The sequence below is a fragment of the Ursus americanus genome, chromosome 35 (genome assembly GCF_024610735.1).
Source record: "Ursus americanus isolate L20-20 chromosome 35, mUrsAme1.1.p, whole genome shotgun sequence".
NCBI lineage: Eukaryota > Metazoa > Chordata > Mammalia > Carnivora > Ursidae > Ursus > Ursus americanus.
Window position 1 is genome coordinate 14,533,730 of NC_142161.1, and position 24,385 is coordinate 14,558,114.

A 24,385-nucleotide genomic window follows, 5' to 3' on the forward strand; every position below is an offset into this window, starting at 1 on the left:
AGGCCCAAGTAAGGCTCTTCCCTTAGGGAGGAGTCTGCTGGAGACTGTCTCTCTCCCTCTCCCTCTGCCCCTTACCCCCTAAAATAAATAAATAAATCCTAAAAAAAACAAACAAACCCTTCTGTAAATCAGATCTGATACGGTATTATAATTATAATTCACTTTTTAGTTTTCCTTCTATCATTCTTGTCTAAGTCCTTTTCTATTCTGTGAATTTCAACCACCTCAAATGGAAAATGTAAGTACTATCTAAAAATAGAATCTTAAGTAAATCAGCAAAGTTTAATTCCCAATTATAATATCGATACAATATATTTGTATTAGTAGCATATTACAAACTTCGCAGTAGTTAACTTGTGACAATGATATTATCTAAAGATGAGTAACATGAATACAAGATTACTTACCGGGAGAGGTAGGCCACTATAAGCAATAACGCTGTGTCTAAGTGACCAGGAATACTGAAATAGGGTGTCTAAAGTAACAGCCTAGACAATCATATCCAATTTAAGCAAAGAAAAAAAATATATATACACATATATATTAAAGATGTATTTATTTATTTATTTGAGAGAGAGAGCATGCACATGCATGAGTGGTGGGGAGGGCCAGAGGGAGAAGGAGAGAGAATCTCACGCAGACTCCCTGCTGGAGTGCAGAGCCTGACGCAGGGCTTGATCCCACAACCCTGAGACCGTGACCTGAGCTGAAATCAAGAGTCTGACACTCAAACGACTGAGGCACCCAGGAGCCCCTTAACAAAGAACACATTAACAGAAGAGTTAACATATTAGCAGCATGGAGTCAGTCTAGTTTCCCATTTGGAATGCAGGTGCTGCATCTGAGGGGTGGAGATGCAGATCTTTTGTCACTAGAGTTGTCCTCTGTTATGGACTGGAGATGTTCTAGGAGGTCAAATCAAGGCCTGAATAAGCTCTTTCTCAAGATTATCTCTGTCCTCTGAATCCACGCCCATCCAACAATATCTGATTACCGACTTCTGGAGTAGACGCTTTTAGTGGGACATTCCAGCCCCTTTGCAGTTATATTTCTCATTGTAAGTGAATCAGCATTATGGTTTATCTATGAATCCCTTTGAAGCATGGAAAGGACAAGCTGGTTTCCCTGTACTCAGTCACTTGTGATTCGTTTCTGGACCTGAAAAGTCACCTCTGATTAAACAGTTTCTGTGAAAAGCAGAGATACCCTCCTTGGAGACATTACGTGGCCCAGCTTCCCTGGACAATATTGTTCTTTGGTCTCCCTAACCTCAATAACTGGTAATGGCTATGCGGCAGGGTTGGCCTTTTCTTTTCAAAAAACACTGAATGACTTGGCCAAGAATTTGTTCTCATGACGTGTAGAAAAAAGTATATGCAAAGTCGTCAGGTTTGCGTACTTGAGCGCCTACCTAAAGGTGCCGTCTGGCGTGAGCCACACACCGTACAGTAGTTTCTGCTCATTCTTCCTTCGTCACATAATGAATCAATAAAGTCTTCATCATAAAGGAATGCATCAACGTGAATTGTGGGTTCTGGCTGCTGCTGTATCTGGTGGAGAGAAGAAGAACTTCAAAAGAAACCAAGTACAAAGGAGTCTCTTTTTATTGCTAAATAAGGCAAAACATCAGTGGTTCATATGCTAAAATTCTGAGAGCAACAAGGCACAGAAAGGCAATTTTCACTTATTGAAGAGCAACTCTGCTCTTCTTTTGTGTTTGTTTTCTTTTTTTCTGAGACACTAGCACCTTTTAATTTCACCTGTAATGATACAAAATATGGCTAGGAAAAATATAAAAAATTTGCGTTGAAGGAGTATTTCGGGACCATCTTGTCCATCCTGGGTAGTATATTTTACAAATAAATTCCTACTCAGAGATTTCTCCAAAAAAATGACCCTGTGGAGCGGAAAGAATTGAAACTAATACCAGATCTCCCGAGTCCTGTGTGTCAGTGACGGACCCATCAAAATACTTAGCAAGTAATCTCTGCCCAGAGGCAAAGTTTTCAAATAATAAATGCGTTAGTAACATTTCATGCTTATGATGGACAGCCCTTTATTTATTTTTTTAAAAGATTTTATTTATTTATTTGACAGAGAGAGACAGCCAGCGAGAGAGGGAACACAAGCAGGGGGAGTGGGAGAGGAAGAAGCAGGCTCATAGCAGAGGAGCCTGATGTGGGGCTCGATCCCGTAACGCCAGGATCACGCCCTGAGCTGAAGGCAGACGCTTAACCGCTGTGCCGCCACCCAGGCGCCCCGGACAGCCCTTTATTAACACTGGTAATATCTGATATAATAGCAAGTGGCTACAAAGAGAAAAAGTCTGATTCCTTTTACCTTAACTCTACTAAGGAATCAACCTAGCTACTCAGAGACCTACAAAATCCTATCTACACCTACACACACACATCTGTATTATAAGCGTGTAAAATGTATGGATATACACGAGGACCAGATGGAACTAACGGAAAATATAAATAGTTTGTTAGGAGAGGGGATTATGGGTCGACCATTACATGCGATGAGTACTTTTTCCTTGTTTCAGATATTTTGGTATATCAGGCTACTGATAGGGCTTATCAATAACATCCAAACTATATTACAAATATTGCTCTCGGTTTTTATACTATCCACTACTTCCCCCCTACAGGAACGACTCTGACTGGATGTTAGTTTCTACTAAGTGCTCACAACGGGCACAGCACTATTGAACATGTACAGGACTGGGTTCCCCGGCTTTGGAATCTCCATGGTGAGAAACCACACAGAGGGTTGCTGTTTTCAGATTAGTGGGAGAAGAGATTATTACTATTAGCTTTGTTTTAGGAAACAATATTCCTAGCATATGGACCCCAGGAGAGTTGAGATCTGAAGGGGCTTGAATGAGGGGGTTGTCTGGAGAAGAAAACTTATTTTAGGAATGAAGGAACGGAATAAGCAAAAACTGTACAGCACCACAGCAGGAGAATTAAATTCACCTTTGATAAAAGTGGGGGGTACTGAACAGGAAACAGAAAACCAGGACAATGATGTAGGCAGGGCCAGATTACGGTTGGGCCTTGTTTTTTGGGGGGATGTGGAATGGGGCGGGGGGGGGTTGAGTGCTTGGCAAACAGGATGCCCTCAAAAAATAGCAGTTGAATGAATGGGGAGCCAGAGGATTATGGACTCAAAGGAATTGGGGACATCGTTGACGCGCGCCCAATGAAAAACTGTTTAAAGCAGAATTCAGGACTCATTAGATCAGAGAGGCTGTGGAATTAGGGAAGAACAGGAGAATCCTCGAGTTAGCACGAAGAGTAAATTAATTTAACGTATTTACTTTTTGGAGGGCTCGATGTTCTGAGGAAAGCATGGTGTCTAGAGGTAAGCAATTCCGAAGGTCCTCTGCTATGTTTTTCAACATAATGTCGTTATTATCTTGAGTGAATTCATCAAAATCTCCTAGAAAAAAAAAAAAAGGAAAGAACTATCTTTTATGGTTTTGATTATACCCAGACTAAATGAACACAATGGACATATTTTCCATCAGACAGCGTCAATTTAAAGCAATAAATAAACCTTCTAACCAATGAAATACCCAAATTCTAACAAATGTTCCATTTCAAATATTGAGTTTTTCCTTTTCCTAAACTGCTTGAAAATACAAAACTTGACTATTTCGGTCTATTTGAGAACAACAAAAGCATTTAAAAAATATATAGTATTTTAACTATTGTTACTCAAGAATAGGATGGCCATTAGTTTGTAGGGTCTTAAACTCACCAGTAAGTAGTTAAATATTGCTTCTCCGACTATACCGACCTGAGAAGTGTAGGAGGCATCACAGAGATTACTAAGAAGATAACTTTAATCTGAGTACCTCTGCCTCCAATAAAATGTACCTAAGACTTCAGATAATAAGCACTAACAGCTGACACCAACTATATAATAAACTTTACAATAAACATGTTGCTCTGCTGCATCTGAACAGCAGATAAATGATCATTGAAATAGTGTATTTCTGGAGGTGCCTGGCTGGCTCGGTCAGTGGGGCCCGTGGCTCTTGATCTCGGGGTCAGGAGTTCCAGCTCCGTGATGGGTGTAGAGATTACTTAAAAAAAAAAAAAAAAGCCTATTTCTGATGGCTATGGTGTACTTTTGGATGTTCTGGCAAAAAGGGGAGGGGGGATGGGAGGGAGAGAGTGTGGGTAGCAATAAAGATGGAGAAGGTTTGGTCAAGGGATCAACAGCTGTTGAATCTAGGTGAGGGTATAAAACGTGTTCATTGTTCTGTTGTTTCTACTTTTCTGTGTATTTAGTTTTTTTTGGTTCTAAAATAATATTATTTCTAAGCAGCTCATATGTAATTTTAAAGAGAATGTGACTTCTCTGGAAGTAAAATACTCCTAAAGTTAGCTACTGTCTGGGATGCCAAATGTAGACCAGAAAGCCCTACTAATGAAAATATTTTACCTTTCTCTTAAACGACTTTCCTATATGGAATTTTTGCTAGAATAACAGCACCCCGAGGGGACTGTTTCTCACTTTGTTTTAAAATAACTGTATAAGGAAAACAAGGAGATCCTGAAGGAAATGTCATCTGTCTCCATATCCCCGGTCCCCAAATCTTTGGTTGTTTTTAAGCTCATGATTTTGCTCTTAAACAAAAAATAATTCTTCTGTTGGTGCAGAATGCTATTTTCATGTCACTGATAAATCACAATTAAAAGTTACAAAGCAGGCCAACAGCAGCACGAGGAAATAAATGGAGGTTTTCTGCTTCTACATGAAGATACTCTTCTTTTTAGCTATACTACTCTGTGCCCTATATACAAAAGATCTTTCTCTGCATAACTTCTCATTGAGCAATGGTAGTGATACAAAGATATGGCTCTCTGAACTGATGTGGGAAGGTCTTTGAGCCCTTTTTCTTCCCTCGCCTATTTAGCATAATGTTCTAAGCTGTTGCTTCAAATTATTTCTAGAAGGAGGCAGAATATAAATTATAGAGAAACAAAAATACTACTGAAATTCATTCCAAATTGTTTTAGTTGGAACTTAAATAGCATCTGTGAATGCGTTTTTCAAAAAATTGGCCTTTTTAATTGTATTTGTAAAATCTAATTAAATTTTCTCAAGGTGCTAATTAAACATTTATTTCTTTAAGTAATCTCTACACCCAACGTGGGGCTCAAACTCACAACCCCGAGATCAAGAGATGTATGCTCCTCCAACTGAGCCAGCCAGGCGCCCCTGCAGGTGCTAATTAATACCTCACATGTTTAGCTTCCTTCCCTCCATAGATAGATGGAGCACCGTCTGGGAGCCTCTGTGACTCACATTTAATTCTAATAATATCACTCCCACTGGTGATCCTTCGCAGGTTCTCCCAATTTGTAAATGGTACAACTAGAGAAACCAATAAAACTCTCATTATGTTAAACTAAGATACTTCCTATCCCAACTTCTTTGGACTTAATTCTGTAACTTAAGTAGCCACGTTAATAAAACACAGTTTTCATGTAGGTCTGCCTTATAAAATGAGTCTTACATTGAAAAGGGAACTTAGATTATAACCAAATAGCCCATCCATCCACACAGCTCTGATATTCATATATATATATATATATATATATATATATATATATATATATATTATTGTATATATATTGCATATATATATATATATATATATATATATATATATATTAGCTTAGTCTTTGCTTCAACACATTCAGGCCAGCATTTCTTCCTCATGCAGAGCCAGAATTTGCCTCTCTAGAACATTAACTCATTTTTCCAGTTTCAGCCTGAGAGGAATCATCACCTTTAAGGCTATACAACCTTTACTGAATGAACCCTTCAGGCATGTTAGGCTTGGTGCAGTGCTTTTCACAGGACATTTAATCCTAAGAATCCTACCGGTGGCATTATGATCATTTCTACTTTATAACAACAGCAACAAAAAATCTGAGGTCAGAGGTTAAATTACTTGCCTCAGGTCATATTGGCCAGAAAGTGGTAGAGCTGGGGTTTGAAAGCAGGTCTTAGTCTGAACTCTTTTTTTTTTTTTAAGGTTTTATTTTTAAGTAAGACCCCACGTGGGGCTTGAACTCACAACCTCGGGGTCAAGAGCTGACTGCTCCTCCGACTGAGCCAGCCAGGTGTCCCCTTAGTCTGAACTCTTAATTACACACCATACAGCCTCTCCAAAGTGGCCAAGAAAGTAGCTGGCTAGTAACAGTTTTCCTGCCACTACCGAAGTTTTCTCTTCTCCCCACCTCTGACCACAGTTCTCCGTAGCATGTCACAGCCATATCCTTTGTCACCTGCTTGCTGTCTTCTGGACTTGTTCAACAGAGCCCTTTAAATGTGGCCCCGGAACCGACACTGGCAATCTAGTTCTCTAATCCATGACTACCTTAGTTTATTATCTCCTATCACTTTGTAGCATCGAGGGTCCTGAGCACTACTGCTGCTGCGAGATTAATAAATAGATTTGGAAGGGGTGATGGTGGCAGTGGCGGCCTAAGAGTGTCTTGCACAATCATATGTAAAGACTGAGGAGGCTGGAACAATGACAGATGGGAATGGCTGCAAATTCTGAACCATCACAGTAGTTTTCCGGCTGTCTGAAACAGGTTTATTTGAGAGTCAATATCCCAGTTAATGTGAGCATCACCAGTCAAGATGAGAGATACCAAGAAACTGTATATTAAATTCAGTCATTCAGAAAAGGTAGTATTAAATGAAGACTGCACTTGTTTTACCTCAATACCAAGGATATCAGGTGAAAATGAGAACTGGCACCTCTCATCCTGGACAACAAACTCTGATTCAACCACCCACATTCAAGGGTAAAAAGAGATTTCTTCAGTTACAGCAATGATTCTTCACCATGGCTCCAGGCAAAGACGATTTGCATAAGGGATTTATGTGGTCCATAAAAGGCCTCATTGCTTTCCTGAAAGATTATACCCATTTACTTTAACAGACAAGAATATGTGTCTCATTAAACCCTTGCAGCATTAAATATTACCATAAAAACAAACTTTGCTGTTTTAATTTGCATTTCTTTAATTACTGGTGAGGCTGACATCTTTTAACATGTGTAATAGCTATTTCAGAATGTGTGGTAACAGTATTACGCTTGGAAAAAGATTAAAGAAAGGTGTTAATCAGTTGCCTGACAGTAAAGTTCTTCTCAAATTACACATGTAGGTGGGAAGGGAGTGGAGGAAGAAAAGCTTTTCTAAAGGGCAAAATTAATTCTTTCAAAATTTCCTGGTTATTTTTAAAGAAATATATGAGGAAACAGAAATCACCAAACCTGACAGCCTATGAATCAAACCCCAACTTTCTTATATCTAGTCAGGTATCAAGTCCTACCCCTTTTACTTGTAAATCCTACTTCCTCTTTATTCCCACTTTAACCACTTCAGAGCCACAGCTCCTTGATATTGGTTCCCCCACTATAAAATACCTTGTACATCTATTTTAAACTAATCTCACTTAAACCTCACCTTTTCTTAAAAAAGATTTTATTTTCAAGTAATCTCCACACCAACATGGGGCTCGAACTTACAACCCTGAGATCAAGAGTTGCACGCTCCACCAACTGAGCCAGCCAGGCACCCCAGACCTCACTTTCATGTCACTTGTCTCCCTTACAATTTTGGGGTATTTTTCTGCTTTTCAACCTAGCAAGTCTCACTTTAGATATTTAAGGCCCTCTATATCTGCATAGCCTACCCATCCTACTTTCTATTCTCATTACCCCCTCACATAATTTCTCTTCAAGACAGGCAGATCTCCCCAGTTGTTTTGCATAGTCTTTCCTGTTCATATTGTTCCTTTCAACTGTATGATCTTGCCTTTTGCCTTAAGGGCCTGTCCAAATTATTTTGTCTCCATGAGGTCTTACCCTCGACCTCTAGCCTTAACTCACCCATATCCTTACCTCTAATGACTTACAGTGCATAATTAAACACAGGGTTATATAGTACCTATTATTCATTCATATCACATATTACTCTGAAGTCCCTATTCAAATTCAAAAAATTTATTGAGGGGACTTTTGGTCCTAGACAAGATGGCAATTTTCCTCATTTTCCCCTATTCTTCCCCTCTAACTACAACTAAATACCCTGGAAATAATTCAACAGGCAATTATGAAGACTCTGAAAGCTAGAAAGAAGGTGAACTGTCTAGGGGATCTTAGAACTTAAGAAAGGTCACTGCAGTGAGTTTCCTGGGTTTTCTTTTTATCTTCCATGTAGCTTAGACTGGGCACCAGAGAGACCTGCATCCCAGAACAACTAATAGGCACAGAGAGAAAAAAAAAAAAAAAAGAATTGAGAAAAGCTTGTTGTCTCTTGCCAGAGACTGGTAAAGGGGGAAGAACAACAGGAAACCTACCGAGGAACCCTAAGCCCCACTACGCACCTGGGGCAGTAGCAGACTATCCAGTCTCCAGGCCCTCTACCCGGGGGCATAAACAGATCCAGGTCTGGCATCTCCCAGCCATTTGCCCAGTGGTGGAAAACGAAACAGGCCCTGAATTACTTGTTCCCCTACCCCTACTAGTGAAAGGCAGCTCAGTGAGACAGGACAGCCCAGAGATTTTCCCCATGCAATCGACACCAGCACACATTGAACAAGAACTGCAGCAGTGCCAAAGAAGGCAGCAGAGCTGAACAGAGCTGCAAGGACACTGAAAACTAAATTGTTATCAGCCCCAGAACCAATAGGTTAAAACTAAGCAAGGCAACTGCCTATTAAGAGAGAAAATTTGAATAGGAACAAGAGTCTTAGCATAATATCTAAAATATCTGGGATATCAAAATTATCCTAGCATAATATCTAAAATATCCAGGATACAACGGAAAATCAATGATCATACAAAGAACAGGAAAAATAATCATTTGATTCATAATTTGAATCTGATAATCTCTGGATTATATATCCAATATCTAAATGAATTAGAATTTGGATTATCAGAAAAGGATTTTAAGCAGCCATCATAAAAATCTTTCAAAAAGCAATAATGAATTTTCTTGTAACAAGTGAAAAAAATAGAAAATCTCAGCAAAGAAATGGAAGTTATAAGTAAAGAATGAAATGGAAATTACAAAGCTGAAAAACACAATAATCAAAATAAAAAATACTTGCTGGACGGGCTTAATAGTAGAGATGACGGAGGACAGAACCACTGAACTTGAGGAGAGACAGATGAAATTTATTCCATCTGAACAACAGAGAGAAAATAGACAAATAAAAGATAGCTGAATAGAGCCTCAGAGATCTGTGAGTCAACAACAAGAGATCTAACATTAGTATCAGAGTTGTAGAAATGGGAGAAAGAGTGTGGGTCTGAAAAGCATTTGAAGAAATATAGTTAAAAGCCCCCAAATTTGGTTTTTAAGAAGCTAAGAAACTCCAAATAGGATAGACCCAAAGAAATCCATACAAGAACATATCATAATTAAACTTTTGAAAATAAAAGACAAAGAATAAACCTTAAAAGCAACCAGAGAAATGATTCATTTTCTGTAAGCAAATACCAATTCAAACAACAGTGAATTTTTCATCTGAATCCATGGAAGCCAGAAGGAAGTACATTTTTCAAGTGCTGGAAAAAAAAAAAAAAGACTGTAAGCTGTGGATTTTATACCTTATGAAACTGTCCTTCAGAAATGAAGGGGAGATAAAGACATCCACAGATGAGGAAAAACTAAGAGAATTTGTTGCCAGCAGATCTACACTTAAAGAATGGCTACAGAAGTTCTCCCAACAGAAAAGAAATAGCAGAAGGTTTGGAATTTCAGAAAGGAAAGAAGAGAATGGGTAAAAATATAGTAAGTATGAGAGACTATCTTTCTTGTCATTAGTTTCTTAAAACATATTTGATGGTTTAATCAAAATTTACAAAATCATCTGATATAAAACAATTGTATTTCAAAAGTGGGGGAGGGTAAAGGGACCTAAATGGAAGTAAGATTTCAATACTTCACTCAAGTGATAAAACACTGATACCAGTAGATGGTGATGAGTTACATATGTATGTAACTACAAAAAAGAGCAATCACAAAGCAAACTGTACAAAGAAAGAGACTCAGAAAAACAAATACAGAATTCTAAAAATATCCTAGTAACCTATAGCAAGGCAAGCAGAGATAAATAAGGAACAAGCAGAAAACAATAAGATGCCAGACTTAAGTTCTAAAATAGCAATAATTACTTTAAATGTAAATGCTCTAAATACATCAATTAAAAGACACAGATTGGCAAAGTAGATTTAAAAACACAACCCAACTATATGTTGTCAATAGAAACTCACTTCAGACATAATGACATAGGAAGAATGAATTTTTGTAAAAGGATGGAAAAAACATACTGTGCCAACATTAGTTTAAAAATGGGAGTGGCTATATTAATATGAGATAACTAGACTTTAAAGCAAAGAAAATTATTAGGGATCAATCCACCAAAAAGACATAGTTATCCTAAATGTGCATACACTAAACAAGAGCTTCAAAATACATGAAACAAAAACTGATAGATGAAGGGAGAAAGAGGCAAATCCACAAACACAACTGGGGACTTCACTGCCCCACTCTTAGCAACAGATAGATTAAAAGCAGAAAATCAGCAAAGATATACAACTGAAAAATATAATCAACTAACAAGATCTAACAGATATTTATAAAACATTCCACTAAACAAAGTAGAATACACATCCAAGTACCCATCGAACATTCACCAAGATAAACCATATCCTGGGTCATAAAACAAATACAAAAAAATTTAAATGAATTGAAGTCATGCAGAGTATCTTTTATGACCATAATGGAATTAAACTGGAAGTCAGTAACAGGGAAATGCCCAAACACTTGGAAGTTAAAGACATACTTTTAAACAATAATAGTTATAGTAATCAAGACAGCGTGGTATTGGTCAGGGAGAGAGACATAGATCAAAAGAATAGAACAAAGGGCTCAGAAATGGATCCACACAAAAATGCCCAACTGATTTTGACAGTCTTTTCAACAAATGGTGCTGGAGGAAATGGACATCTATAGGGAGAAAAAAATGAACTTCAACCTAAACTTCACACCTTATACAATAATTAACTTGGACCAAAGAATTAAATGCAAAAGACAAAACCACAGTTCTTTTAGAAAACAACAACAACAACATAGAACTTGATACTAATACAGTGTTGTATAATTTTTAAAGAGAAAAAACAGGAGAAAATCTTTGGGATCTAGAACTAAACAGAGTTCTTAAAATTGACATTAAAAAAAAAAAAGGAAAAGTGGATACACTGGACCTCATCAATATTAAAAACTTTTGTTTTTAAAAAGTCTGTTAAGAAGATGAAATATTACAGACTGGAAGAAAATATTTGCAAACCACATATATGACAAAGGGCTTATATCTAAAACACATAAAGAACTCTCGAAATGACAGTATACAAAAAATACAATTAAAAATGGGCAAGAGACATGAACAGACATTTCATCAAAGAAGATATTCAAATGGCAAATAAACATATGAACAAATGTTCAACATCATTAGGGAAATGGAAATTAAAACCTAATGATACCTCACTACACAATTAATAGAATGGCTAAAATAAAAAAATACTGATAATACCAAATGTAAGTGAGGATGCAGAGAAACTGGATTACTCATATATTATTTGTATAAATGCAAAATGCTACAGCCACTCTGGAAAACAGTTTGGCAGTTTCCATAAAATTAAAAATGCACTTACCATATGACCCAGCAATTGCACTCTTGAATAGAGAAATGAAAACTTGTGTTAACACAAAAATCTGTACATGAAAGTTCAAGCAATGTTATTTGTAAGAAAGGCTTGACTGGACTAGGCATTTCAGATGGCTACTTTACTCACACGTCTAGTGCCTAGACTAGGAAGGCAAGAACAGTTATAGCTTGGTTGGGCATCTTGCTCTCTGTAGGATAGCTGGGAATTCCTGACAGTTGATAATCGCAAGGTAGTCAGACCACATACATGATGGTTAGCTTCTCCCAGCTGAAGCATGCCAAGAGACAGAAAGTAGAAGTTGCCAGATTCTTAAGTCCTGGATCTGAAACTGACGTGGTGTCACTTCTGCCATATTCTATTGGTCAAAGCTGTCACAGAGCCCACCCGGACTCAAAGGTAGAGAATACAGATCAGACCTCTCATGGAATGAGGGTCAAAGAACTTGTGGCCATTTTCGAACAACAGCTTTATAGAAATAGAATTCATACACAATAAACTGCACATATTTAAGTATATCATTATATAAATTTGATGCATGTATACAGACATGAAACCATCACTTATAATCAAAATGGTAGACATATCTGTCACTCCCAAATGTTTTCTTTTGCCCATTTGTAATCCTTCTCCTCTCTAACCCCTCCAATCACTCAGCCACCAGAGACCTATTTTCTGTCACTACTGATTAGTCTGGATTGTCTAGTTCTAGATAAATGAAATTACATAGTACGCAGTCTTTTTTTTAATATGGTTTCTTTCTCTCAGTATAATTTATACATGCTGCTGTGGAAATACTTCTTTCCATTTATTTGCCAAGTAGTATTCCACTATAAAATTATGCCACAATTTGTTTATCCATTCATCTGTTCCTAATTGAAATGCCTCCCTCCTCCTCTTTTTCTTGCCATATGGTACTGGCCAGAAGCTGTATTATGATGCTGGATAGTAGTGGTAAGGGCACATCCTTGTCATTTCTGATCTTAGGGGAAAGAACTCAGTCCTTCACTGTTAAGTATGAGGTTAGCTGTCGATTTTTCACAGATGCCCTTTATCAGGTTGAGAGTGTTCCCTTCTAGTCTGATGAGTGTTATTATCAGAAAGAGATGTTGAATGTTGTCAAATGCTTTTCCTGGTCTGTTGAGATAATAAAGTAGTTTTTCTTTTTACTTGATATGGTGAGTTACATTGATTTTATAATGTTAAACCAACAAATACATTTTTGGGACAAACTCGCGTGTTTATGATGTATTCTTCTTTTTATATATCATGCCCATTTTAAATATACAACAGTATATTAAAGTACAAAAGTACTTTAGAGAAAAGTATAATTCTTTTTGTTTAATAGAAAAATTTTAAGAGGTACCAATTAAAAAAAAAAGAGGTACCAATTTGCTCAGCACACCTTTCTAGTTTTTGAAAAACCAATCTATTTTTGTTACCTCACGTAATTGATAACTTTCATAGATTCATATGGTTTCGATAAAGATTGGAATATCTTTGTTATATTGCTACTTCCTCAGTGGTGATGCAATGTGGAACTGGGGCAGTATGCTGTCCGACAAATGTAACTAGAAACCAGGCTTGGCTTCTCAGATCTGCAGGAGTTTCAAAGAACTTCCACAGCTCTGTAACTGCGGCTCACAAACACGTCCAATTCAAGTCAGGGAAGATATACTTAAAATAGAGGATACAGTGACGCTTCTAAAAGCTTCTAGTTACCTACTGTTACCTTCTTTAAGCGTTAAATAATTTTTGATGATTTTGTTAATTTTCTTAAAGCAAACCCTAATTTTCTATCTTTTGTAACTTGATTCTTAATAGAAACTTTTATGAGCTGTGCACGGTTTGACTTCCTCATTTCAATTTGCATATCCAAGAAAAATTCAGAGGCTTCAGAAAAGCATTTGTTAACAGATGGCTGTTCCCATGTTTTGTTTCGTTTTTTAAATTTTTCAGTAGGCTCCACGCCCTGGGTGGAGCCCAATGCAGGGCATGAACCCATGACCCTGAGATCAAGACCTGAGCTGAGATCAAGAGTCAGTGGCTTCACGGAGCCACCCAGATAACCCCCAATGTATTTTTTTATATGCTTATTGGGGATTCCACTTGCAGTTTTGGCTCTTAGCTCCCTTCACTTAATGGATTGCAGTCACTCTCCTACACTTTGAAATCTAGATCAAGAGCCCACTTTACATACATACAGGAAATAGAAGAGAACAGATGTTCTGCCACAAGATCAGAATCAATCAGCTGAGGTCCTGCCGTATTTACTCCTTTTATTTATTTATTTTTTTGTGGGTGGGGAGGGGTGGGTATCTTTGTGTGCTTTGCCCCTCAGACTTGGTTCATCCTTCCTATATTAGTGTTGTTTCCTAGGTCTTTGGCCTACACTGTACCAAGGTAAAATGTAGGCTCCTATTTTTATTTCTTCTACATCTTCAGTTTATCAGGCATTGACATGTGCTTGGCTCTGTCCTGGTCCAAGCTTCTGGTTCTACCAGCCTCATCCTAAATGACCCCAGGTCTTGGTGAGATAATCCCACTATTCCTTTAGAGATCAAGAATATTATTCTTCCTTTTGCGTATCTAAAATTATTGTGATTTTACCTGGAATGTTTTTTAGTTTCAATAAACTATAAAACTCAAAACCAAAGCCATACTCAATGCCTATTATTGTCTCTTGCTATTCCATGAAATGGTAGACAATTCAAGGAGAATTACAACCACTAAAGGTGTAAGAAAATGTCAGATGAGTAAGATATTATGCAAGTGACTTAATGCTAGAGATAAAAGATAATTTTTTTTCCTAGAAGAAGGACATTAATTAGGAAAATAACTGGAATAATCTTTTGTGCTCTATTTAGAGCCACTTCATAAAAAGGTATACTAAGTTTCAGCTTGAGAAGATGAGAACGTTCTCGAGATAGATGATGGTGATGGTTGCACAATGTAAATATATGTAATGCCACTGAAATGCACACTTAAAAATAGCTTAAAATGGTAAATTTTATGTTTTGTGTATTTTACCACCTAAAAACCGTATACTAATAAGTTGTTTTTTAAGATTTATGTTAAAACACTCCGTTTTAAGCAAAGTGACACTCTCATTTCTTAAAATACTCACGTTAATAAGCATTCTCAGGAACTCAGGTTGTTTTCTAAATCATTTAACAAAATGGGGGTGTCTGGGTGGCTCGGTCGGTTAAGTGTCTGCCTTGAGCTTAGGTCATGATCTCAGGGTGCTGGGATCGAGCCCCGCATTGGGCCCCCTGTTCAGCCGGGTGCCTGCTTCTCCCTCTCCCTCTGCCTGCCGCTCCCCCTGCTTGTGTTCTCTCTCTGTCAAATTAATAAATAAAATCTTTAAAAAAAATCATTTAACAAAATGCACGAGTTTCTCAGACTACAGGGTGTACTGGAGAAAGGCACAGAAAGAGCTTTATAAAAACGTAAAAAAGTACTCTTTTAGTCAGTGATATTGGGTCTTCTTGTTTACAAAATTATCATCCAAAACATGCTTGCAGTTTTCCTGATTTTGAAAAATAGAGTTCTCAAATGATGTCTGTAAAACTGGAGATTTAGATTACAAATGGTTCCACAAAACTGAAATCTGAGGGCTAGAATATTTTAGTGATTGTGCAATTACCAGAACCAGGCAGTAGGTGGCATTTTTGTAGGCATTTGGAGTTTTTGAAGAAAGATCTTGTGCTGAGGAATGCAGAAAAAACCCTGGAAATTAGCACATTTTATAATCAACTGGGATATGATCGATAAAACTGGCAATCCAAGGTTTAAATGAAGAGGCGGGAGACCCAGCAATTCCTATCCTGAGTCTTGTTATGTGTGTGTAAGTATGAAGCTACTTGTCTGGTTTTCTCTACTTTCCCAGGCTAAACTTCACGATCAGTTGTCCAGGTTAATTTCAGTTTGGCATTCTTAACTAAAATGATCCCCCCCCCCAAGTGTGTAATAATAATAATAATACCCCAACTTAGTGATTGTCTCTAACATCACAGAGAAAGAGAGTTCTAGGAAGAAGTCAAGTTTGGAAGTCATTAGCACACAGGAATATTTCAAGTCATGAGTTTGGGATGCAAATAAACATAGGATTCAATGTTGAGAGGTACAGAGGCATAGCCTAGTTTGGCACAGCTCCCAACCAAGGAATATCCTATTTTCTTGTGCTTCACCAGGCCTCACTTTGCCAAAACAGATCTAACTGTTCTTCAGTAAGACTATCTAATCGCCACATTTCCTCGATTATAACTTGCGCTTTTTATTATTATTAATTTTATTAACAGTTTAAAATCAGAGTCTTTTCCCTATCCCCTACCCTCACCCCAGAAAAACTATCAAATTGTGGTCCATTTTACAAAAGAGAAAATAAATGCACTAGCTGCAGGTGATTTTTGCTTGCAGAGTAAAAGCTTCCTTGCAAAGTGCTTTTTTCAGGCAGTATCTTTACTGGTAGTCACAAGTTTGTGGGAGTAATGGGGGGAGAGAGGAGGGGCAAAATCCCCCTCCCCTTCTTTTCCTTCTGAAAAGGATTAGGCACAAGGAGCCTCTAGTGGCTTGTCTGAAGTCCACAGCGCAATCACAAAGAACCGAGAGCCAGGTCTTCCTACACCCAATCCCAAACCGGACTCTGAACTGCAAAGGTTTGAGAGGTGCCCCCGTCAATCTGTCCTATAGCCGAGCAGGGACCAGCACAGCGACCCCCGGGAGGCTTTCGGCCTCACCCTGTCTTAAGTTCCCAAGGTCAGCGCCCATAGCATATCCCTGCCCCAACCACTTGCGTCTGGCTCTGGTCGCTTACGGGTAGTTCGCATCCACTCGAGCAGCGCTGGGAGGTCTGCGGGAGTCACCGTATGCAGCAGCTGTAGGATTGCTCGCTGCGCGGAGCGGAATTCCATGCTGAAAGCAGAAAACAGCAAAGGGGAAGGTTCGCATTGCGCACGCGCAGGCAGAGACTGGTCTCCACACCAGATCCGACACGGCGGGAGCCGCCTTACCCGGCTGCGAAATCCCTAAGCTCCGCCCCTTTTTGGACTTCTCACTTGGCCTGGGGAGGAATCTCTACTCTCTATCGCCATCTCCATCTCTCATCGTTCCCATCTTAGCTGGCAGTACACAGCCTAGTCAGTTTTTCTTAAAGTGACTTATAGAGGCCGGAATTCTTTCCTGAGATCGCATCCCTAGAAGGCGTCCTATCTTGCCACTTTGCTGTCGCAGTGATTGTGCGATAGAAAACGGAATGTCAAAAAGCCAGTCGAAGCAAAGAAACATGTCAAAAAACCTTTTCAGTAAAAGCACTAAAAGAATGCGGCAGGTGCCCCGGAAGCGGAAGTGTATCCTTTTCATGAAAGGCTGGACTTCGCCGAGTGGTGACGTTTCCTCATTGGGCGGAAGGTTCGGTGGCAATCGTCGGTCTTCCAGCTGGTGGGAGTTGGCGTCGCGGTGCTGGGCGCTGGAGCCCTAGTTTGTATAGTTTGGGAAGTCGGGCTGTGGGGTCGCACCTGTCTGTCTGATTTCCTTGCTTTCCTTGGTTTCCTCCCACGGCGCGGGGGCCTCGCGAAAGAATCCCCGGCCCCTTTGGGCCACGGCGGTAGCGGTGCTTTTTGCGGTAAGTGTCTTGCTTTTTCCCGCCCCCGACCACGGACTGGCAGCTAGGGGCAGCCTCAGCCCTGCTTCGCGGTCCGGAAACTCCGGAGGGAGTCGGCTTCCCTGGCCACCGGCTCTCGTCACCGAGACTGAGGTGCACTGGCCCTTTTTCATCTCGTGTGCCCCATCAGAAGTTTTATTAAAAGATGCACTGTGACCCTTTTAAGTTGTTTTCAGATTTACCCGAGCCAAATTAGATGTAGGCAATTACAGGCCTGACTCTTTGCTTTGCTCTTCCGATCAAGATTTTAGATGTGGCTACTTCTCCGAAAACCTTTTGGCTTGTACCAGATTTTATTTTTCCGTGTCCGTTGTGCTTAACGCATTGTCCTGCGTATTAGTCGGCGTTCAATAAATGAATAAGGGATATCAGTTCAATGCCAGTGATCACTTCAGATATACTGATGGCTCTGTGCATTTGCCACTCTTGACCGTTTCTTGAAACTCTTTCCCCCCCGGTTCTCTTTCTTGATGCTCTTCTCACCTAGTTCTTTCATATGCTTAATTCAACAGAATATTTACCTGTTCCTATCTATAAGGATACAGAAATGAATGACACACACCCCGTCATTGAGGAGCTAACAGTACATACTCTAAGAGAGTGGCACGTAGATACACGTTAAAGCAAGATGAGTAATGAGAAACTCTAGGAAGGTGTGAAGAGCTATGAGAGCTCTGGGAACCCAGATGAGAGTACTCCTTGGAAGATTTGTGACCCTGAGCAAGTTGCTATTCCAGTCCAGCCTCAGTTTCCTCATCTATCTAATATGCTTATTGTGGGATGAAAGATTAGATGACTTGTTTCGTGCAATGCCTAGAATATAGCAGTGTTCATGCCAAAGGGGAGAGGAATTATTTCCATCAAAACTCTCTTGATGTTTTCATGTGGTCAGTTAATATTTTCCAATTTGATAAAAGTATCTTCAGGTCCTCTTTCAAACAGATTATTCCTCTAACTCCACCTAACTGGAAATTCTGAACCTGCCACTGGAATTTAGTAAGATAAATGGTAGCTTAAAAATTTTTTTTAAAAATTTTCTTCTGTATGCCTTTGGAGAGGGAAAGGAATTAGTAAGGGCTTCTATCCCTTTTAATTATTCTGTCTTAGTTGACTCCTTTTTGTTGGCTCTTCACCATTCCAGCCTTTCACAGGCTGCCCTTGAGAATTCTCATCTACATCTTTGGCTTCCATGGCATTATCTTTGTATGCTAACCATTTCCAAACTTGTCTAACTTCTCTTTTTTTCCCTTGTAACTTCTGTCTCATGAGTGATACAGTTCTTTAGTTTCTGAAAATTCAGAAGGTCTCAAACCAGGTTTACCTCCACTTTCTTTTTTTGTTTCCACTTTTTTCATTATTACATATATCATACATGAGTTTTGACTCCTTGTTTCTAACTGAATTTTGTGATATTTGTATGTTCAGTTTTAAAAACAGTAGTAAAACGAACCCCTGTGTACTCGCTATCCAACTTCAGTAGGACATTACAAAGTAATATAGCAGATGTACTCAAAATCCCACTTTAGTAGAACATGACAAATATGTTATAAAACCTTAAAGCCTCTTGAACCTTTTCTCTGTTCACTTCTTAGTTTTCAAACCCTTCATTGGCTTATGATATCCCTGGCCATCTGGTTACTGTTTGAGACGTTGGAGTCGCTTTTGCCTTTTGTTTCTCCTTCATTTTCCACAACTATTTGGTCATTAGGTCCTGTAGCTTCTGCTTGGGCTTGACTGATCCATTCTGCTTTCTGCATGCCTGGTTCAAGCCCACATGCCTCCACCAGACTTTTGGAGTATGATTAGTATTTGTAGTCTCCTTGCTCTTAAGTTTTTCTCCCTCCAGTGTATTTGCTACATTGACTCTAATTTTTAAATTATGGAACAGATTTTTCTTTCCCTTGTTTCCTTTGAGGAAACATGCAGTGTTTTATTTCATGCAGTGATTTTGAAGCCTGGCTGCACTTCAGTATAGCCAGTGAAGTTTTTCAAACTATAGATGTCTTCCTTGTTTCACTCTCTTAATCAAGAATTTAGATGAGGCCAGCCACGTCCCCCAAAACCTTTTGATGGTCCTTTCCTTGGAGATTCTGATTGAGTATTTAATTTTCAGCGGATAGGTGTTAGGTATATGTAGCTGAAATAACGTAAATAGCGTATCCCTCTTATTCCTCCTCTTCCGTGCTTTCAGCCTATCGTCTTTTCAACTTCAGGACAGACTGTTGCTGAGGAATTCTTTTGCCTTTGTTTTAATCTTGGTAACAGTTTACATAAAGATTCTTGTCATGATTGACCTGATAGCCCATAAAGTGTCTTAAATGATTCTCATTGTTTTTGAGTTATTACCCCTTGTTGCTGATTGAATTTTTTGGTATACCTTTTATGCTATTAAACTATGAAATGTTGCATTTATTTTAATATTAAAAGGAGTTTTAAAATTTGGAAACAGCTTATTTTAATGAAGAGAGAATTTCCTGATACTTCTTGCATAGTTAAATATAACCTTTGGTGCAGAATTAAAGCAGATAAGTCAGTGATGGTATGATGTATAATTGATCTTTTGAAGTTAACAGAGGAGTCTTGTCTGTGTTAAATTGATGTAATTTGTTGATTTGGAGTTAGATGCTGGGACCATTCCTGGAACACATAGTAGGTATTGAATGAATGAATAAGTAAATGAATCCAAGTGGCAATTCCATCTCAATCCCCAGTATAATATCACTGTATTTCTCACAAGGAGCACTTTGAAAAATAATTTTCCCTTTGATTTAAAAAATAATAGTCTTACACATGAAAAAATGTTCAAAATCATTAGCCATCAGGGAAATTCAAATCAAAACCACACTGAGATACCACCTAACGCCAGTTAGAATGGCAAAAATTGACAAGGCAAGAAACAACAATTGCTGGAGAGGATGTGGAGAAAGGGGATCCCTCCTACATTGTTGGTGGGAATGCAAGTTGGTACAGCCACTCTGGAAAACAGTGTGGAGGTCCCTTAAAAAGTTAAAAATTGAGCTACCCTATGATCCAGCCATTGCACTACTGGGTATTTACCCCAAAGATACAGACGTAGTGAAGAGAAGGGCCATATGCACCCCAATGTTCATAGCAGCATTGTCCACAATAGCTAAATCGTGGAAGGAGCCAAGATGCCCTTCAACAGATGACTGGATTAAGAAGATGTGGTCCATATATACAATGGAATATTACTCAGCTATCAAAAAGAATGAGTTCTCAACATTTGCTGCAACATGGACGGCACTGGAGGAGATAATGCTAAGTGAAATAAGTCAAGCAGAGAAAGACAATTATCATAAGGTTTCTCTCATTTATGGAACATAAGAACTAGGAAGGTCGGTAAGAGAAGAAAGGGATAAAGAAAGGGGGGGTAATCAAAAGGGGGAATGAAGCATGAGAGACTATGGACTCTGAGAAACAAACTGAGGGCTTCAGGGGGGGTGGGGGAATGGGATAGGCTGGTGATGGGTAGTAAGGAGGGCACGTATTGCATGGTGCACTGGGTGTTATATGCAACTAATGAATCATCGAACTTTACATCAAAAACCAGGGATGTACTGTATGGTGACTAAATAATATAATAAAAAATATTATAATAAAAAAAATAAATAAAAAATAATAGTCTTAGTCATTACCAGAAATTTGGAAATTACAAAAAGAGGTAAATAAAAAAAAAAGATTACTAGTTGTTCATCATCCAGAAATGACAAACGTTATTATTTTCTAACAGTTTTACTGAAATAAAATTTACATATTAGCATACAACTCAGTAGTTTTTAGTGTATTTACAGAGTTGTGTAACCATCACCACAATCAATTTTAGAGCATTTTTATCACTCCGTGAAGAAACTCCATGCTCACTAACAGTCACTCCTCATTTTTCCTCCAACTCCTGAGCCCTAAGCAACTATTAACCCACTTTCTGTCTTTACAGATTTACTTCTGGACATTTCATATAAATGGAACCATAGATTATGTGGTCTTTTGTCCCTGGTTTCTTTCATGTAGCGTAATGTTTTCAGTACCCATCCATGTTGTAGCATTTATCAGTGCTTCATTCCTTTTTATTTTCAGATATTCCATTTGATGGATATTTGTGGATGTGTGTCTTAATTTCTCTTGGATATACCTAGAAGTGGAATTGCTGGGTCATATACAGTAACTCTATGTTTAACATTTTGAGGAATTGCCAAACTGTTTCCAAAGGGCTGTACTATTTTACATTCCCACCAGCAGTGTTTGATGGTTCTGATTTCTCCACATTCTTAACACTTGTTATGGCTTTTTGGCTATAGCCATTCTAGTGTGTGTGAAGTAGTATTTGATTGTGCCTTTGATTTATATTTCCTTGGAGGTTAATGTTATTTTCTGATATTTGTTTATAGACAAAAGTGTATTATATGATATACACAGTTTTGTATTCTGCCTTTTGCATTTAAGCATGTTTTTAGTATTAGCAAGCATGTTTACAGAAGAATTTCTCTCATTACTGCTTCCTTTTTCACTCCCCCAAACCATAATTCTTGTGAAAACTTGCCTAAATTGTATGCATAGAAAACAAAATCTTTAGGGGGAGCCTGGGTGGCACAGCGGTTAAGCGGGTTAAGCGTCTGCCTTCGGCTCAGGGCGTGATCCCGGCGTTCTGGGATCGAGCCCCACCTCAGGCTCCTCTGCTATGAGCCTGCTTCTTCTTCTCCCACTCCCCCTGCTTGTGTTCCCTCTCTTGCTGGCTGTCTCTGTCTCTGTCTCTGTCAAATAAATAAATAAAATCTTTAAAAAAAAAAAAAAGAAAAAAAAAAGAAAACAAAATCTTTAGGAACATATACCAAATTGTTATTGGTGGTTATCAGGGTACAAGAGGCTATAAGATTAGGGGAATTATATTTTCTACCTTTAGTATTTCTGTAATTTTTGAATTTTTACAATGAATATGTATCTTCCTGTAATCACAAAACATAAATTATTGTGAATTATTTCCTTGGAGAACTAAAATTCAGAATGAAAAAATATTCATAAATTTAAAAGTCATAATTAACATCATATTGTTATTCAAATATAATTTTAGCAAATAAAATGCGTATAGGCGTCTTGGTTAAATAAGTTTACTTTTCTGTTATTCTAGAATATGAATACATATACTATACAGCAATTAAATATGTATACATATGTTTAGTATTATAGTCAGGAAAGCAAGTATTGGTTTGGGCTATTGACTAGCTTCTGGAAAGGTATATAATGTAGAATTGGATTTTCTAAAGTATTTACTACTACTGATATGTTTAGTTTTTTAGTCTAATATTGATCCAATAAGTTAGTCACTGACTAGGGCTTAGAAGAACTTTTTTGTAAGGATTTTCATTGTAATAGGATTTGAAATCTCTAGTCATTAGGATCTGTTTATATACTCTCAGAGCAGGCAAGGTTCTGGCAGGAATATTTATAATTGTTGAATACTCCAGCTTCTGTTGAATAACGGAATTATAGGTACATGTATTGGCACTAAAGATTCCGGGGGTGGTTCCTAGGTAATGGGACAGGAACTTTAGTAGGGTTTAAGAAAATATCCAGTTTACTTACACGTCAGATAGTACTATAGGGAGAGCCAGTTAGTATCATTCAAGAAAGCAAGGAAGTTAGTATATATACTAGGCGCTTGCAGACAGTTTTATACTTATTGTCTCATTTTACCCTCACAACATCCTTTCAGGGTGACTACCTTGATAATGGTGTTATCTCCATTTTGCAGGTGAGGAAAGTGAGGCTCAGAGAGATTAAGTAACTTACCCAAAGTAACACAGCCAGTATGTAACAGAGCTGGGATTTGAATCCAAGTTGTCAGACTCCAAAGCCCATGCTCTTTCCAGTACTTCACACTGCAGCAGGTAAGTATGATACTTGGCCTTGCGCTTGCCTTATCAGGGCACCGTAGACTTGGGCCTGTTTCCATCACCTCACTATCCAACTCCTCTTAGATTCCTGTTAGAACATGTGACCCGGACAAAGTTCAGTCCTTATACATACTGATTGCAATGGTCCTTATCAGTTCTCTCTGGACATTGCAATTATTCCTCCGTGAAGAAGAGTGTGCATTTTTGCTTTCAAAATACGATTTCCTCTCTTGTAATATAGCAACAAAATTTGTGCTGGAGTTTGCCAGTGGGGATATTCAGCCCTGTTTTTTAAAGCATCATTCATACTATAGGACCTAAGACTGCGTAGCCAGCAGACTGTGGGAAGTCATTTTGCTTTTTTTTTTTTTTCTATTGTAGGAAACACCATTCCCTAACCTGCTTATATCATAAAATTGTTGCGAGGGTAGAATGAGATAATAGATGTTAAACTCTATGAAGTACTGTACAGTAATTTACCCTTAAACTTTTCCAAGAGCCCCATCTAAGTAGAGATTCCTCTTTTATGAAATTCTAGTATACACTGATTTACTTCTATAAATCTTTTTAGTTGAGCAAGAGAATTTTGAGTGTGCTTGAATTGTGAATTACTCCAATTTGAGATATAGGGTTAGCTAGTAACATTAAAGAAGATGTTCTGTATTTTAGTAGGCACAGTAGATCAAGGTGAAGTTAATTTTTAAGAATCTTGTTGGAAATCTTTGTTAGGGAAATTCTAAAAAGGTATAATAAGTAATGGTAAATAGATATTAATTGTGCAATATCAATTACCTAGGTCATTGACTTTCTTTTGATTTCATTGCTTTTTATTAGTGGTCTTAAAAGAGATATTTGTAAGGCCTTTCATGACTTTGGCTCACTAGTCTTGCTTTATTCCTAAAGTCCTAGATACATTCATTCATAAAGTTCATTTTTAATAAGGGTTCACTATATAACTCTGAAGCAGTAGCTCATAGGAGAGGCAAAAGAGGCAAAAGTCCCTGCCGTTATGCAGCTTACATTTCATTTGGGGGATAG

At 38.2% G+C, this 24,385-nt stretch overlaps 2 protein-coding genes across 6 annotated transcripts in view; one reads left to right on the forward strand and one right to left on the reverse strand.

Moving 5' to 3' along the window:
* Positions 1 to 17,076, reverse strand: part of LOC123793978 (uncharacterized) — a 69,732-nt gene extending 52,656 nt beyond the window's left edge. For 2 of the 4 annotated variants that reach the window (XR_015723069.1, XM_045800107.2), the window contains exons 1-3: positions 16,593 to 17,076; positions 3,326 to 3,447; positions 1,412 to 1,550 (exon numbers count right to left, since the gene is read on the reverse strand). Coding sequence is in view for 3 of the 4 variants with exons in the window: in XM_045800107.2 (XP_045656063.2) it covers positions 1,412 to 1,550; positions 3,326 to 3,447; positions 16,593 to 16,689 (358 nt within the window). In the remaining variant the exon portion in view is untranslated. Of the gene's footprint in view, positions 1 to 1,411; positions 1,551 to 3,325; positions 3,448 to 6,755; positions 6,950 to 16,592 lie in introns of all 4 variants that reach the window. The other 2 variants (XM_045800098.2, XM_045800089.2) reach the window with 2 other exon arrangements.
* Positions 17,077 to 17,157: 81 nt separating this feature from the next.
* SRP54 (signal recognition particle 54) overlaps positions 17,158 to 24,385 on the forward strand; it is a 38,579-nt gene continuing 31,351 nt past the window's right edge. Inside the window, exons 1-2 of one of the 2 annotated variants that reach the window (XM_045800032.2) lie at positions 17,158 to 17,399; positions 23,206 to 23,341. The gene's annotated coding sequence lies outside the window, so the exon portion shown is untranslated. The remainder of the gene's footprint in view (positions 17,400 to 23,205; positions 23,342 to 24,385) is intronic. The other variant, XM_045800026.2, reaches the window with a different exon arrangement.